Source organism: Astyanax mexicanus, chromosome 21 (genome assembly GCF_023375975.1).
Source record: "Astyanax mexicanus isolate ESR-SI-001 chromosome 21, AstMex3_surface, whole genome shotgun sequence".
NCBI lineage: Eukaryota > Metazoa > Chordata > Actinopteri > Characiformes > Acestrorhamphidae > Astyanax > Astyanax mexicanus.
In genome coordinates, this window is record NC_064428.1 from 9,911,223 (window position 1) to 9,929,602 (window position 18,380).

The 18,380-nt window shown below is 36.3% G+C and overlaps 2 protein-coding genes across 4 annotated transcripts in view; both read left to right on the forward strand.

The window, feature by feature from the left end:
* Window positions 1-1,142: 1,142 nt before the first annotated feature.
* Window positions 1,143-18,380, forward strand: part of LOC111188459 (uncharacterized) — a 268,277-nt gene continuing 251,039 nt past the window's right edge. The window contains exon 1 of the mRNA XM_049470050.1: window positions 1,143-1,351. The gene's annotated coding sequence lies outside the window, so the exon portion shown is untranslated. The remainder of the gene's footprint in view (window positions 1,352-18,380) is intronic.
* LOC111192013 (uncharacterized) lies at window positions 8,692-18,219 on the forward strand. Of its 3 annotated transcripts, none has more exons than XM_049470105.1 (7): window positions 8,692-9,175; window positions 9,901-10,565; window positions 11,507-11,552; window positions 14,569-15,555; window positions 15,720-15,996; window positions 16,050-16,291; window positions 17,932-18,219. In XM_049470105.1, exons 1-4 carry the CDS (start codon window positions 9,014-9,016, stop codon window positions 14,689-14,691), a joined length of 996 nt encoding a protein of 331 aa, XP_049326062.1. In that variant the 5' UTR covers window positions 8,692-9,013; the 3' UTR covers window positions 14,692-15,555; window positions 15,720-15,996; window positions 16,050-16,291; window positions 17,932-18,219. The 3 variants fall into 3 exon arrangements, with proteins under 3 accessions (XP_049326062.1, XP_049326060.1, XP_049326061.1); XM_049470103.1 differs by having other exon boundaries at window positions 16,072-16,291; XM_049470104.1 differs by lacking the exon at window positions 17,932-18,219 and adding an exon at window positions 17,726-17,900 and having other exon boundaries at window positions 16,072-16,291.

Here is an 18,380-nt window from a genome sequence, read left to right on the forward strand (position 1 = left end):
GCAGACACAGTTCAGTTTGCCAGTTTTAGAGTTGCCAGTTGAGTTTTGGGAGTTCAGGTCAGAGCAGTTAGAGAAGGAGTTGGAGAAGATGAGTTGAGGAAAACAGTTAGAGGAGAGAGGTTAGGGAGCCAGAGATGGAGAAAGGATAGACCGTTAGTTTAGTCATCTTAAGTTAGTTTTCTTAGACTAGTGCATTTAATCTTCAAGTATATTAATATTAGCTATCCTAGTTAAAATATCTAAGGTTATTTTACAATCTACGAAGCCAAGCATTATTCCATCTAAGTTTAGCTAAAGTACAGCTGAAAAGGAGATCCGCCAGATCCAACCCAGAAACCTGCGGTCCGGAGGCCACCAGCAAGCCACCTGAGAGCGAAGGGATTTCCCTGTGGGTTCTATTGGGGCTCCGTGCTGACACAGGAAGTCCACCCACCCTGCAGACAGGCTCACGTGATCCTTTTTCGGGGTGAAGCAGCAGACGACCAACCCAGGCGGACGTCACCAAGGCTCACTTCAACAACTCAGAGTAAGGCAGAGCTGGGTTTAATCTTTCGGCAGATGGTGTCTGTTGGTCATGGTTTGGTCGGGTCTTTAATAGAGCGTCTTTAGTATAGATGACTCATTTTGAGTGGCTTGGTTGGAAATAAGAATTGGTTTCGTAGACTTAAAATGCCTTAGACCCTTATTTAGAAATATTCACTTAATAGTTATATTAATCTTTATTCCTTTCATATCAGCATTATAACGTGTTTGTCTTTTATTTCTCATTTATCATTCTACACTATGATTTGATAGCTAATGGCTACATTTATGACTTTTTAATGAATTATTTACTCATATCTGTGTGATTTAATAAATAATTTTATTTTACAAAACCTGTCATTTCAGTGTGTTTTTCTGGATAACTTGGTTATGAAAATTTCTGTCACCTGTAGAAACCACACCCTGAGATGTCTTGTGTTATTAATTAATTTGATTAATTAATTAATTAATTAATTAATCTAATTAAATTAATTTAATAACTGGCGCCCAATTAAAAAATATTTCAACATCTCAATTAGCACCAGGTATTAAACCACTGAGCCGCTACACCATTTTCGTCAGCAAATGCAATTTTCTATAATTTTATTCACTAATTTGAATTTATTTTTATTTATTTAATTTATGTTAGTATATTAATATATAGTACTGATGGTTATATAAGTAATATAAGTTGTATTATTGTGAGAGATTGGCATTTTGAAATAGAGCTGATGTGATTTGTGTGTGTCTAATATAGGAGTGGATATCCTGAAAAAGATGGAGCTGAACTCTAACTGTGTACCCCTCTGAAGACTGATCTCAGGAACAGGTAACACTGCTGTGATTTATATAATTATCTATCACCTTCAGTACGACTTAGAATACTTAACTCAGTATTCAGTGCTGCTTTCATATTGTGAGAGACACAGTGTGTGAAAGGAGACAGATCTACATGTTCATCACTACAGAGGCTGGATATACTGTTTTCATTCTTGTTTTGTGTAGAATTTAGACGTCCAATCAGAGACCACTCAGTAGTGTAACTACAGACCACACACCACCATTGATCCAACTACTGACTACAGTATAGATCAGACTAGACATCACTTACTACTGAACACAGACTACTGCTTCTCTGCATTACTGAGATTTAGATCAAACCGGTTTTAGAGACGCTGTTCAGTGATCCACACCCACAGTGATTTGATCTCACACTCAGTAATGCTGTAAACAGTCTATCACTGACATTCAGGAGGTGAAGATATCGTTTCTTTAATATCACACACAGTGTCCTGAAATATAAAGGTAAGGAATAACTCCTGATTATTAATTTATGCTGTGACTCTAATATTTACTGTACTCTGTTCTTACTCAGTCATGTAGTTTTAATAGTGTTTTATTTTATTTATTTAATTATTTTTTAGTAAAAAACAGTGTATAAGACAGACACAATTTAATACAAAGTTAATAAATTTTTTAATCAAGGAATCATTGTGTTGTGTAATCATGTAATCGTTACAATTTTGATGCTACACCTGCATAAGTAATAAAACACAAAAAATAAATAGAAAATTATGTGGTATATTTTAATGTATTATTTGTATTGGGTATACTGTAATAATAATGCAAATGCAAAGGCAATACCAATTATTATCACTTGTTTTAATAACTAATATAGGGTCAGGCTAGGGTTGGGCGGTATGGAAGTTTTTCATACTGTCATCAGATTATACTATTATATATTATATTACTTTCCTATTTCATATCTATTTTTCTGTTTATTATTTTCTGTTATTAATTGCTGCAGAGCTTTAAACGCGCGGATGATTTATTTTTATTTTTTATGTATATTATTTTAGTTTTGTACCTGTGTGTACAATATTTCTTTTTTGTTATTTTAGAATTCGTTAGATTATATTTTAGCATTTTGAGCTAAGTTTAGTTAGTTATTTTCCTATATTATATCTATTAATCTGTTTTTATTAAATGCTGCGGAGCTTTAAACGCGTGGGTGAACTCGGATTCAGTCTCGCGTTCACGCTCGGGTTCAGGCAGACTCTAAATCTAGAATCTAAACTCTAGTATGCAGAACTATATTATTATTGTTATTAAATTTTCCATTCTTTTAAATAGCAGGATACTTTGATTTGTATTTCTCAGCACGGACGCGGCCCGGCCAGAGGAAAGTAATGGAAAATCTCGGGTCAGTCCAGGCTCCAGGAAATAGTCATCTGTTTTTTAATACTATTTTTATTTTATATAAAGCTATGGCATGATAATCACCATATAACAAAGTATTATTTTAAACGAAAACGAACGAAATAACGAAAACTGAAAGTAAAAGTTTTCCTTAACTGAAACTAATAAAAACGGTAATTAAAAGAAAAAAAATAAAACAAATTGAAATTGCAGATTGAATATCCTCATTTTCGTGTTTGTTAATTTATGTATAAGTGCTGTATCCACTACAGCAGCTTAAAAGCGGGTGGTGTTGTGCCTATTCTGCTCGCGAAGGGGAGCCGGGGTTCAGATGTCAGCAGCGCGCAGCAGATTAGAATATGAGCGTGAGTAACATAAAAACCCTGTTTTGTAGAGAAACAGGAGATGAGGAATATTTGAGAAGCAGCTGTAACTTTACCTGTGAGTAACTCATACACCAGAACACCCCAGGCTGCAGGATAAACTGATTAATCTCATCATTTCAGTGGTTGGTTGGTTGTTGGGGTTTTATTGCCACTCCAGCACAATTTGTGGCGATCATTTTGGTGAAAATTAGTGAAATCTGTAGAGTTTATTGAGTTTTTGCTGTATGATCTCCTCAGTGAGAAGCCCCACCCCATAACCAATCAGGGAGCTCCAACTGCTTACCCCTCCCATTGCTCCCATTGTGGATGCGCAGAATGTCTTAAAAGTCAGTTTTTCAAAGTTCAGGTTTGGCACGTCACGTGGTTAATATACAGTCACTATTTTACAATACCAAGTCAAGAGTCAAGAGGCTTTTATTGTCATTAAAAAGCCTTCATCAGTGTGATGAAATTACGTTCCTCCGGAACCATGGTGCAACATAGAACAACATGCAATAGACACCATAAAGTGCAGGAGTGACGACAGTGCAACATAAAATTATAATTATAACACTAAATAACAATAAATACAATAAATACAAAGGACGAGACAATTTAAAGACAGGACAGTGCAGTACCGATACGGTATAATAAAGTGTATAGTGGGGATAAGGTGCAGAGATGTGTGACATACTGTAGCATATAGAACATATATAATCACAGCAGTTACTGAGGTAGAGTTTATAGTTTTTAAGAGTGCAGCAAATAAAGTCATGTCAGCCTCTGTGTACTGACTGGTGTGTGTGTGGGTGAAGTTCAGTTCTTTGTGAGTGTAAAGGGGGGGGGGGTGTACAGTTTAGTTTTGTGTGAGTGTGTTGGGTGAGTGGTGGGTGGGGTGGGGGTTCAGTTCTGTCTCTGTGCGTTGAGAAGTCTGACTGCCTGGTGGATGAAGCTGTTGCAGAGTCTAGTAGTGGAGGCTCGGATGCTCCTGTATCTTTTGCCGGACGGCATCAGAGCGAAGAGTCCGTGTGAGGGATGGGTGGGGTCGTCCACAATGCTGGTGGCTTTGCGGATGCAGCGTGTGGTGTAGATCTCGGTGATGGAGGGAAGAGAGACTCCGATGATTTTCTCATATTTCATCACCATATTTAAATACCGTGGTATACCGAAATACCGTCATACCGCCCAACCCTAGGTCAGGCAGAGTTGAAACAAGCAGAAATACAAAGTCAAAGTCAAAGTGGTTTTTATTGTCATTTCAGCTATATACAGAGTACACAGTGAAACGAAACAACGTTCCTCCAAGGACCATGGTGCACATAAACACAGTGTAGACAGAACAATAGTGCAACAGTACAAAAGTGCAGACAGACAATACAACACCATATAGACAAAGAATAATAAATAACAAGACAGTGTGCAAATTATGCAGTGTGCAAAAAAGAGCAGGTGAGGTAGTAATTACTCTATTACACAGTGTGCAATAGAGTCCAGTGAGGTAGTAGGGTTTTTAGTGCTTTCCATTTTCTGAGGTAAGTGGGGTAAGAGTGTGTGTGCATGTACAGAAAAAAGCATCAGTTCAGTCTCTGCAGTTAAGGAGTCTGATGGCTGGGGGGTAGAAGCTGTTGCAGAATCTGGTCGTGCTGGACCGGATGCTGCGGTACCTTCTTCCCGAAGGCAGGAGGGAGAACAGTTCGTGTGAGGGATGAGTGGGGTCATTCACAATGCTGGTTGCTTTGCGGATGCTGCGGGTGGTGTAAATTAGAGGCCGACCGATCGATCGGCCAGCCGATTTAATCGGCCGATTTTTGTTATTTTTTTATCAATCGGCATCGGCCGATTTTCTTATTTGGCCGCGCCGATTTTAATCCGGCACATCTGCGGGCAGCTACTTGGAACGCAGCGCAAGGTTTCAAGAGTGAGCAAGACTTTCAACGGGTAAGGCATCCATTTTTACAATCCAGTGTCCCAAAGTCTATATTTTCTCTCATGATTAGTAATCTGTGATGTTGCTTCATTTACTGAAAAAGAATAGAATTTCAACTGCATCGGTGTTGTAGCATTTCTCTCCAAACGAAACTATGCTTAGCGTTGATGGCAGGAGTGCATTTGGAATGCGCCCTGACTATGCAAGGCAAGCCCTATCTATAAGCTCTAGTATAAAATAACTGACGTCTCTTCTTCAGAAATGAAAATCTAAGTAAATAAAATCAAATTAACACTTGATATTTTCAGTATTTAAATTATTTTTAGACGAAATGAAAAAGGGCAGGACTAAAACTGTTTAAGGATATTCGCAGCATCAGCTGCGCTGAAATAATAATTACTGGTTAGTCAGGATTATTAGAGGACTGTACTTCTCCTTATATATAAATAAGCTTTATTGTAAACGAATTAATAAAACAAATAGTTTCTAAAATAATGGAGTTAAAATAAAACATCTCTTTTTCCTTCACTACAAACAGACATTAAATCATGCCGCCTCCTGCTGTTCTGCTGTAAAACTCACCCGTTTAAAGCGGTTTGCGCTGTTAGATATTAAATGAAACGATGAGCAGAATTTTCTGTTTTGTCGGGTTCTACTTTAGAACCCCCTCCAGACTTTTCTGATAAAAGCTCATTTTATCCTGAACCTATAAAGTCCGCGCTCTTCAGCTTTCTCAACTCATTTTCCGCTCACGCACCGAACCTCCAGTACAGCTGATGAGACGCATTTCTCTGGCTAAGGAGCTCATTTGAAGAAGAAAAAAAAAACAGATAAAGCTATATTTAAATTACAGCACCTGTCTGTTTTTGCATTATTTATAATTTTATTCTTAATTTAAACGTCACCCATTTTTGTAAAATAATAGCTGCAGCCCTAATGTGAACATTTTATAACGGTGGAATGGTGGAAGCAAAATGCATCCCGTCTACACCTTCTTGCACCACTAGCAAGAAAATTCCTTTGTCCACCCCCTTCCTCGGTTCCCAGCGAGAGGGTGTTTAGTGAGATTGGGAACATTTATGACAAGAAGAGGAGCAACCTCAAGGGCGAGCATGCTGAACAGTTGTGTTTCCTGCATGACAACCTCCGTTTCTTGAACTGGCAGTATTGAGAAGCATAAAAAATGCCTGTGAAACTGTGAAATAGTAAAACTTGTTTACATTATTTTTTGTTGCTACTATGCCCTTTGTTACTAGTGTGTTTGCAGCACTAATATATTTTTTTCATATTTATTTTTATTTTGATTCTATATTGAATATTTAAGACAGTTGGTTATTTATTTATTTTATATTTAATTCATGTTAAATTTTTGTATTGTTCAATTTTCAATAAATTGTGTGAAGTTTACAACTGTTGTGCCTCCTCTTACTAGTATGATTTTAAGCATGCCAAATAAGTATAATACGATAGCATATCGGCCCTAAAAATCGGCAGGTCACATCGGCCATCGGCTGACTCTGACCACTAATGATCGGTATCGGCATCGGCCTTAGAAAAACCCATATCGGTCGGTCTCTAGTGTAAATGTCCGTGATGGAGGGGAGAGAGACGCCGATGATCCTCTCAGCTGTCCTCACAATACGCTGGAGGGTCTTGCGATCAGAGACGGTGCAGGTCCCAAACCAGGCAGTGATGCAGCTGCTCAGGATGCTCTCAATGGTCCCTCTATAGAAGAGTGTGAGGATGGGTGGAGGGAGACGGGCCTTTCTCAGCTTCCGGAGGAAGTAGAGACGCTGCTGGGCTTTCTTGGCTGTAGAGCTGGTGTTCAGGGTCCAGGTGAGGTTATCTGTTAAGTGGACACCAAGGAACTTGGTGCTCTTAACAATCTAATAAAAGGCCTTTAATGAAAAAAGGGAAATCCAAACTCATGGTCAACCACAGGCAGGATCAGAGAGACAGTCCAGGGGTGGGTTTCCCAAAAACGATTAATCTTAGCGAATAACGAACGAACTAACAAATGACGTGAGTAAAGAACGAGCCAGTTCTGCGAGTGTTTCCCAAAGAGCTTCGCAAAATGAAAAACAAGTTTAAAGAACGTCTTTGTTGACTCCTCCCCCGAAACAGCGCACTCAATCAAACCAAAAACATCGATTCAACACTGCCAACATGCAGTATTTATTTACTATTATGCCCAAAAAACTTAGAGCTGTGTTGTTATCAACAAGGAGGAAGGAGTTCCTGGAGGTGCTAAACAATAGTTACAGGGCTCCAGAAAAAAAATGGTTAAGGAGCCAGTGGCTCCTAAAATAAAAAATTTGGGCGACAATATTTATTTCTAAGTGCCAAACAATAATGTCTTTACTGCAGAAGGTGTGCTTATGGTACACCCCAACTCCACACCAATTGCTTTCAGCTCACACTTGCTATTGGGGCTAAAATGGTATGTTTTCCACACTTTTTCAATAATTGGAAGGGTTTATGTGTTCAGGATTGCCAATTCCAGTCTTTGAGGCAAACAGCAAAATGAGAGAATATGTTTTTTATATCTCACTTCTAAAGAGTGCCCCTTGTTCTGTCGACTTGTGCTACCTTGTCAAACCGTGCTACCCTAGTGTATCACTGTATCATGGTAAAGTTATGGCAATGATAGTACGTTACAAACTGCTTTTGTTATTTTTTTGTATTTAAAATAATAAATATTGTATTTATTATTATTAATTTCTATTTACACTTTTGTGCAATGACAGTAAGTCCAGGTTGTTTAATGCACAAAAAATAGATTTCTCTCGGCTGTTTTACCACATGTGCGAGCTAAGAGAGGTTTTGTCGGAGCACACTTTGCTAAAAACCAGTCGCGTGCATGTTTTTTTTTAAATAATAGCCTTTAAGTTTTCTTGCTTTTAAATGATGCTAACATTTAAATATTTTAAAGCTAGTGACCTGTAATGGAGGTGGGATGAATAAAGTCAGGTTTCTGAAATGATCCACCTTCTACTGCAGTACAGATTTATACTAACATTACTGGCTTTCAGTAGACTAGACTTACGTTGCTGAACAAGTGTAAAACTCATCCAGTTCAGTAACAGCAATGTTCACAGCAGTTCAAATACAGATACACAGATTATATAATATTCTGTATTTAGTAAAATATCCAGCACAACAGACTCTTTATCTGTTAAAAACTAAAAACACAAAGTAAATCACCGTATAAACAGAGACAGAGTATAATTCTGTCCTCAGGGTTTTCTAACAGAAACAGTGAGAGTTAGGAAAAAACGGAAAGTGCTGCTTCTCTGTGTGTTTATATACTAACACATCACGCGTGCTGAAGATAACGTTAATTTACACGAAAAGTTACACGTTAGTTTATTAGAATGTAAAAAGCAGTGAAGGCACCTTAGCTAATGATGACAGATTGCACAGATCCCTTTTACACCTTAAACATCGCTAACTCTGAACCGGAGACGTATCAGACAAGCTAACCTAACTAGCAGCAAACAGAGCAGCGTTACCTGCCTTCAGAAATCTGAACAAGCTCACCTCTGTAAATATCTTGCAGACGAGACGCATGCCACATATTTAGGAGTTGAGTTTTCCATGGTAGCGCAGATATTATGGAGTTAAATCAGTGTCACCAGAACCTGAATAAAAAATACATGATTCTTGAAAATAAACAGTGTGAAATCTGATGTTCTTGAATTTTTTACCTTCAAATATTTACATATTTAAAATTCAGATATAAAAATTTCAGTTTAGAACAGTTTTAAAATGATAGAGAGCACAAATTTCAGATAAAAAAATAATTCAGGTACAACAATTTCAAGTAAAAAATAATTCCATAGGGAAAAAATTATTCAGGGATTAAAAATTCAGGTTTTAAAAATTCAGGTTTTAAAAATTCAGGTTGTAAAAATTCAGGTTGTAAAAATTCAGGTCATTAAAATTCAGGTTATAAAAATTCAGGTCGAATAAATTCAGGGAAACATCCGGGGTACACAGAATGAGCAAACGAGCGCAGAGCTTATCGAACTCACAGCTGGCCAATCACAACACAGCTCTGAGGTCACTGGGAGGAGCGTCTTCCTTACCCAGTGAATGTCGGTGGAGAAGCGCATGGAAGACAATGGCGGGAGATCACAGCAGAGATACTGCTATTCCAGTTGTAAGTAACCTGGTTAATTTACTCTTCCTCCTGTTAGTATAAACTCTTAAAGCTAGTGTTTATTGTTGGATTGGTTGCTTGGTCATTGATTACTTGATGGTCAATTTCTTTCTTTTATCGTTTGGGTGGAAGTGGCTCAGAGCGCGAAATTGTATTATGTTGGAATAGGTTAGGTTAGACCTAGGTTATGCTAAGTTAGAACGTCTTAGGTTAATTAGAACGTCTTGGGTTAATTTAGGTTATCTTAGGTTATCTTAGGTTAGGTTAGATGGGACTGGGTAAAAAGCGGAATTTGGTAAAAATACACCGTGGGTAAATGAGCTATTTAATGGGGTTTTTATGTTATTTCCGTGGATTATTATTTACTCATGTACGTAATAAAACCTAGTTCTATTTTATGCATGTTATACTTTTCACCAGATATATGAATTTCTTAACCTATTAATACGCCCTGGCCCTCCGGCGGGCCAGAAAAATGTCAATTAATATCCGGCTGCGTTTATGAATAATTATAAGATCAACATAAACACCCAATATGCTATTTTAAGGCATATTATCTTTGGTTCACAGTTATCCACCGATTTAGCTGCTGTGTTTACATCAGCACTGTTTATGTAGACTGTTCAGCAGTAGCTGAAGATGAATAGATGAATTTTTCCACATTCATTAAGCACACAGTCATGTTTAGTTCCATTTATTGATACATGTCTTGTTTCATGTTGCAGGAAGCTTTTAGACAAGATTGCATCTCAAGACTCCGGACAAGGCTTGAGCATATTCTTTCAAGTAACATTCCTGATTTTGACTACATGCTCTATGTTGTTAGCCAAGAAAGGGTCTTCACAAGTGCAGTTGGACTTGACTTTTTACCAGATGTGAAGGAAGCAATGGATGGACTTTACTCATGTCTTACCACACTGCTTGCATCACAAGACTCTCCCACTTTTGTTTCTTGGGAGATGGGGCCCCATGGACGTTTGAGATTTAACATTACAGCTGAATGTTTGAATAAACTTTTTGAGATCGGACTATCTGCCTCATGTGTTGCCAGCATTCTGCAAATCTCAAAAAGTACAGTACACCGTAGAATGCGTGAGTACAATATATCTGTGTCAAATATGTACTCTACACTTTCTGATGATGAGCTAGACACAGCAGTGAGAAACATCAAATCAAGGTTTCCACATGCAGGCTATCGAACAGTCAAGGGATGTCTTCAGTCTGAGGGCCACCGCGTGCAGTGGACGAGAGTAAGAGCCTCAATGCATCGAGTTGACACTGCTGGCATTTTGTCAAGGTTGTCAAGTATGGGTTGTGTTGTACGTCGCAAATACTCTGTTCCTGGACCATTGTGCATGCAGCATATTGACACCAATCACAAGCTTATCAGGTAGGTAGCCAATCTCTTAATAATATTGTGCTTGCAGTTACACACTTCTCATGTCATTCTTTTTTTTTCAGCTACTTTTGTGCTTATATTTAAAACATAATGATGCACACCTTTTGTATACCCGTATTTTGTATACCCATATACCCATGTTTTGTTTGTCTTTTATGTGTGTGTCCAATCACAGTTTTGGTTTAAATGTTTACTATGGGTGCATTTATGCCTACTTTGTTTGCTCTAGAAAAAAAAAAGCTGGTGTATCAAATGCTGAACCATGGCCTTGTTGTAATGAAATCTAACACCCTTTGGCATGTAGGCACATCACACAGCAGTAGGGGTCCAACAGATTAAAATTTCCTGTATCTACTATTTCTGTATTTGTGCATGTGTTTATTAATAAGGGTTAATGTACAGTTACAGTAGATACAAGAATGACCAGCATAACGTTATACCCTTATTCTCGTTGTTGCACGAATGTTAAAATGTTTAAGGGGTGATTTTAAATCCGTTGTCAACTTCCAACAACAAAAAAGCCAAATAAAGTGTTTTCACTCAGCAAACAAACCAGACCATGGTTTAGTTTATCCAAACTGAGATCAATTTTTTTGGTCAGACCAAATTTAACACTTGCTGCTTTGGTTTTGACCAAGCTAAACTGTTTGTAGTTTCGAAATAGAGCTGGATGATATAATGGAAGACACTGTATAATCTCTTGGCCCTTTTCTGAATATTGAATAATACTAAATATTTAATTGTTTGAGGGATGAAAGCTATATGAAGTTTGCCAAACAACGTGCCAGTTATGAGGGTTTTATGAAGGTTTTATCTTACATTTCTCATACTTATTTATATTCTTAAGACAGACATTTTGAGCTAAAATCTGTTATGCAGCCGTGGCTTGTTTCTATTGTCTGGACTTAGATACTTTCTTTTTATCTTCACAGATACAATATTGTAGTATTTGGTGGCATTGATGGCTTCTCAAGAAAGGTAGGTAATAACTTCTATCATAGATTAATGTAGTAACAAGTCTTAGTTGAACAAATCACACAAAATGTAAGTGGGTCAATGATGTGGGATGGATTTTCAACATGCCAATTTTAAAATACAAAAAATAAGAATATCTGTTGCAATTGTTCAAAATTTTTACATTTTGTGAACACAAACTCATTAAAATTTTAGATTGAATGATTCTTAGTGTATTTTTATTTAGAAGAATTGGCCTTGGCCTTACAAAATGTCATGTGGTGCGACCGTGATTTATGTTAAAATAATTAACATTTCCTTAATATACTTTATTTTTATTTTACAAATTCCCACTAATATAAAGTGTCTAGAAATAATTTTATATTGCCCAGCTCTACACCTCCCTATAACTAATTTGTTTAGCATCTGAGGACAAAACCTGGTGAATTTTAAGGTGCCTCAACTAAATATAAAAGCACAAAAAGTGACAATCTAGCCCATATATCTGTAATGGAAAACACTCTGCAATGGTCGCACCACATGATGTTTTCAAGTTCAGTCAGAATTTACAGGCAGAGAATGGGCCACCTAAACAAAATAAGCTAACTTCCCACAAAAGGTCACTAGGAAATATAGTAATCAAAATATAAATAGATTTTTACATAAAGGTTTCAAAGTAGTAGTTTCTTGATGGTCGCACCACATGTTATTCTATAAAATGAGATTATCAGACAAATTTTGCTTGTATATTACGATGAAACTAAAATAACCAATGCTTTGCACATTTGTACATGACTAAAAAAACTTTGAAAATCATACTTAAATTTTTTAAAAATAATTAGTTCTTTGTTAAATCCAATTTAAATACAAGAAGTTGGATAATTTACCAGGGACCTGTGAAAGCTGCAAGCAAGTTTGTAACTCTCTCTCGAATTTGATACAAAAAAAAAAACCTTTTTAACAGCTGGTATGTAGTTGCCACATTTGGATATCATGTGGTATGACCTCAAAAATAATGAATATTAAGTTATTTCTACAAAAATATATATTGATTATAAATTTCCGAGTGACCTTCTGTGGGAAGTTAGCTTATTTTGTTAAGGTGGCCAATTCTCTACTTGTAAATTAAAACTGAACTTAAAAACATCATGTGGTGCGACCAAATGTCACATGGTGCGACCATTACAGTGTGTGGAGTTTGCACTTTCTCCCCGTGTCTGCGTTGGTTTCCTCCGGGTGCTTCGGTTTCCTCCTACAGTCCAAGGACGGCATGTTCAGGCTAATTGGATGTTGGATAAAAATTGCCCCTTAGGTGTGAGTGAATGTGTCTGCGTGTGTCTGTCTGCCCTGCGATGGATTGGCGGCCTGTCCAGGGTGTATACTGCCTTCCCCCCTGGCTCCAGCCACCAGCCCGCGACCCTTGATGGATAAAGTGTGTGTGTGTGTGTGTGTGTGTGTGTGTGTGTGTCACTTTTTGTGCTTTTATATGTAGTTGATGACATGTACACACACATTACTATATTTAAAAAAAAAAAAAAAAAATATTGGAAAATATTTTAATGCAATTTGAGTCATTTTGAGTCAAAATTACAGATAATGTTTAATCTTTTTAAAATATAATTATAAAAACGCAAAGATTCCACTGTCAGGCAAAGTAAAAACCGCTCGCCATAATTCTAATCCCGCAGCAATTAGATGAGATGCTGGCCAAAAAATCAGGGTCAAGTATTACTTGCTATTGAGAGCGTTTAGAAATATGATGTAATGATTCCAGGCAAATTAACCACTGTTAGGGGCACCTTAAAATTCACCAGGTTTTGTCCTCAGATGCTGTGCAAATTAGTTATAGGGAGGTGTAGAGCTTGGCAATATGGCCCCAAAATTTTTTTTATTCTATTTTTAAAAACAAAAAATTAAACTACAGATGATAAAGAAATGGTTAAAAACTAATTTTTGTTTATTTTGTTTTTACTTAAATGTCCCCTTTGTGGCTAAAATGCAACCAGAAATAAGCAAAAAACAATTGTAACAATTGAGAACATCTAGTAACTTTTAGAAAGCTTTCTCCAACATGGGGCATCACCAGTAATAGGGGGTTGGGTAATTGGTCATGTAAATTAGGGAAAACTTGGGGAAAAAATATAAAACAATTCTCGTTTTGTATGGAATTCTATTTTTGTATTTATTTATTTTGTTGAATGTATTGTTTATTGATCTCTTTAAATAGTTAAATAGTAATGATACGATACTTTGTCATTTGGAGCGACCACTCCTCATGTGGTGCAACCTATAATAACAGTAACTGTATTAAATTTAAAATCAAGCATCCATTTTCTGTAGCTACAATATTAACTATTGATACTGTATGCTGAAGTTAATGGTATTTTAGAAAACATTTTAACAGTTTTAAAGGATTTACAGGAAAAATTGCCCTATTAACTACCTTATAGCCAGTGATTGTGACACTAAAAAACAAAAATAAGAACATTATTTACAAAAACTAAAAAATAATGCAAATATTTTATGTGTAGACACTTTATATTAGTGGGAATTTGTAAAATAAAAATAAAGTATATTAAAGAAATGTTAATTATTTTAACATAAATCACGGTTGCACCACGACATTTTATAAGGCCAATTCTTCTAAATAAAATTACACTAAAATCACTCAATCTAAAATTTTTGTGTTCACAACATTTAAATTTTTTTTTAACAATTGCAACAGATATTCTTATTTTTTGTATTTTAAAATTGGCATGTTGAAAATCCATCCCACGTCATTGACCCACTTACATTTTTTTTTAATACAAATAATTTGAATTACTTAATTTATTGAGGAAAAATGTTTGTGAAAGGCTGTAAATGTAGACAAAATAACTTGATATTTAGAAATGATCTTTTAGGTTAAAATCATTAAACATTTTGTATGAGTGCCTAAAGACTGCATTTGTGTATGTCTGTATGTGTGTATGTGTGTATGTGTGTATGTATGTATGTATGTATGTATGTATGTATGTATGTATGTAATTTTATATTGCAGATTATGTATCTCAACGCTGCTTCCAACAACCGAGCTGCAACTGCATATGAGTTCTTCATGGATGGTGTGAGGAAGTTTGGCTGGCCCTACAAGTCTGTAAAGCTTTTACTGTCTTTTTCATGAACATCTTAGCTGGATTTTGTCTGGAGAACAGACCACGGAAATTACAAATCATCCTGTAGTCATCCATATTTGGCAGTATGTCTAATGTAATTTTTAGTGACATAAATAAATATGTTCAGAATTTCAGATCTTATTAGACCATTTAATAGTCATAATACCAGTATCCCGTCACTGGACTGCAGCATTTTAAACAACTTTCCAGTGTTGTTGAGTGATTTTGGTATGTTTAAAAAGCAGGTGTTTGTTCCCCACATGACTCAAAGTATAAGGTCAACCACCTTAATCACACTGTGATCAGCAAAACCATCAAACGTAAACAAAGTCCTATGCTATGCTGGTTAAGAGCAAAGCTGCTCAACCAATATAGGGGATGTGCAGCTTTGTATTGGATTTGTGATGCCAGTTACAGTGCAGTGCTGTTTGTCATTTAGCTAATACTCACCAAAACACCCTGCACTTCTGTCTACACTGCCTAACATCACCAAACTGAAAGAGTTTTTCTCCCCTAGCACTTTCACAACCCTGTGATGGCCATGACTACTGTAGCCTTCTAGTTGGACAATATCATTAGCTTACATGTAGCAATATAAAGCCCGATTTAAGATAAAAAAATGTGTAATCCTGAGTATACAATCATGTTCTAAAACATAAACACAAATGTGCACAAACAACAAGGTGCCAACTACAAAATGAAGACCCAACTTCAGTGGTCTGTGGTGTAGTCACCATCATCATAACTGTACCCCCTTCCAGAGTGCGAGCCGATCAGGGTGTAGAGAACGTGGATATTGCTCAGGCGATGTTAAATGTACGAGGAACTGGGTGTGGAAGCTTTATATCTGGCAAAAGTGTCCACAATCAGAGGTATGAGCTAATAATTTAGTGATTGGTAATGATGAGGTTAATCAATAAAAGCAAGCATATGCATGTAGTATGCTTATTTTAAATTAAATGTGTTATGGTGCACTGTTAAATGATAAATCTGTTATTTTCTTTACTTTCTTACTAGTATTACTTATTTTCTGCAGAATAGAACGTCTTTGGCGTGATGTGTGGGTAGCTGTTACACACCTGTACTATGATGTTCTTCACACTTTGGAAGAGGATGGGCTTCTTGACATTGCTGACTGCTTGCACCTCTATTGTGTTCACTACACGTTCCTGCCAAGACTGAAAGATGACCTGTCCAGGTTTGCACATGGCTGGGATCATCATCCAATCCGGACTGAACAAAACATGACCCCAAATCAGCTGTGGTCCCTCGGCCTCATGCATAATCCAGTCAGAGAACCAGAAATGTCAGAGGTGATCAAAAAACATTGTTTAATTGTCGTGTTAATTTTTGAAATTAACAATAGTTATTGAACTGTGTATATTTAGGAAATTCAGATTGATGCCATTGACTGGGAAGACTCTGGATTGACTGTTCAGGAATCACACCATGGGGTCGTCTTGCCGGAATTGGAATGCCCGCTACATCCCCAGAGCCTTGAGCTGCTTAGGTCAGCTGTACAACCAACTGCCCCATCAGATAGCTTTGGCCGTGATCTGTATTTGATGTGTCTACAACATGCTTCATATCTTCTGGAGAATCAGTAAGGTATGTTTCGTAAATGCATAGTGTTCTATTCAGTAACATTTTATTTATATAGCACTTTTTACAACAGAAGTTGTCACAAAGCAGCTTTACAGGGAAAAAAAAAACTGGTCCACACCTCTTATGAGAAGCACCATAGAGATGCCAATTATTGCAGGACACAGTGGCAAGGAAAAACTCATTATTACAGCATTTTATATTCTATGTGGAATTTGATTAGAAGCCAGTGCAGTGCTGATAGGACTGGACTAATATGGTCAACTGTTCTAGTTTTAGTAAGGACTTTGGGTGCAGCATTTTGAACTAGCTGAAGTTTATTTAAGTTACTGCAGGAACATCCTGACAGTAGCGCATTACAATAATCTAGCCTTGAGGTTTGTTTTATTATTTTTTTTCTGTTTTACTATTTAATAGGAGAAGGTTGTGAGACATCCATGATTTCACATCTTTTACACATTCCTCGATTTTCTTTATTCTTACTCATATCAGGTTTGGCTGATATGAACAGCTGTGTGTCTTCCACATAACAATGAAAACTAGTGTCATGTGTTCTTATGACTTTGCCAAGTGGTAGCATATATAATGTAAATAATAACGGTCCTAATATAGAGCCTTTTGTTAACAAAGAAGTCAATAAAAGCATTGCTGGTGTGAATGGCTGGAATCTGAGGTTCAGTAACTGCCTAGTTTTGAGTTAATTTGAAAAATAACGAGAAGATAAAGATAGAGAGCTCTGATTTATTTTTATTAATCTCGATCTGTGAGGTCAGATACGCCAAGCGGGCTTTATTAAGTTCTTTTCTATATTCGAAAGGACTGTCTTTCCACATAGAGTGAAACACTTCCAGTTTAGTTGATCGATATTTGCGCTCTAAATTTCGTACTAACTGCTTTAAGGTACAAGCTTTTTCTGTCTCTCTATTTTATGTTTAAGGGGTGCTACACCGTCTAAAGTAGAGTGAAAGGTATTTTCTAAACCTAAGTTAGGGTAGCTGGTTCTACTGAGTCTTCCGGAGTGTACGTTTTATACTTGAATTGTTGGGCTGTAAAAGGCGTTATTGAACATTTCAGAGTATCTAGGGGATGTACGTATATTATGACTAAGATATAATTTAAATGAAATAAGGTAATGATCTTAAGTTGTGGAGGTTTGAAAAAGAATAAGTATGAAAAGAGTATGGTTACAGTAATGAGTAGGTCCTGTTATATATTGAACAATACCAACTAGTCTAAAATTGATGTGAATGCCTTTTTTAATGGATCATCCAATTTTTTTTCAAAATGAATGTTGATGTCTCCCATTATAATCACTACATACTAAGTCTGTGACAGAATCACTAAATGATTATAAATAATTCTCAATAGGGCCCTGGTTGTCTGTAGATATTAAAGAAAATGCTTTTTTTTGTTTTTTTTTTGTTTTTTTTTTTGTTGTAGCCCATCATATGTCATGAAAAAGGTAGAAATATACATGTTGGTTCTTCATAATCATTTAAAATAAATGTAAGTAGAAGTAAGTATACACACAGCATCTACATAAGGTGCAGCATGTTAGGTAATTAGTTTATTAAATTAAAACTGTATGGCTATATTCAAATCACATCATTATTGCTTTCTCTCCTGTGTTTGTCTTGTACCAACAGTGGGAAGGAAGTTACCAGAAGGAATGTGCTGCATGCTTATGCTATTTTACTTTTAATTTTATGGACTTCTACAAGAAAAAAAAAACTACTTCTTTAAAAGTTGTATTAAGAGTTTGGCTGGGTAAACACTGTTTCTAAACCTGGGCTGAAGTATCCTTTGGTGTTTTTTTGGGTAAAGACTAAGGTTCTTTAAAGACTACGTTTGATTTTGACTGAAGAAACCTTTTTGTTAAAACATTTCTGTGCATTTCTAAATATATATGTTTTATACATAAATATTTAACTGTGGACAGTGTGCTTTATTTTTATTTCAATTATTTCTTTTTAATCCGGTGCTATTAGTCTGAATGCATAGATGCAAATGGGAGGTTATAATTTGCACACTATACAATTATTTGCCTCATACATTCTGCAATACATGAAAATAACAAACTACACTTTACTTCTGA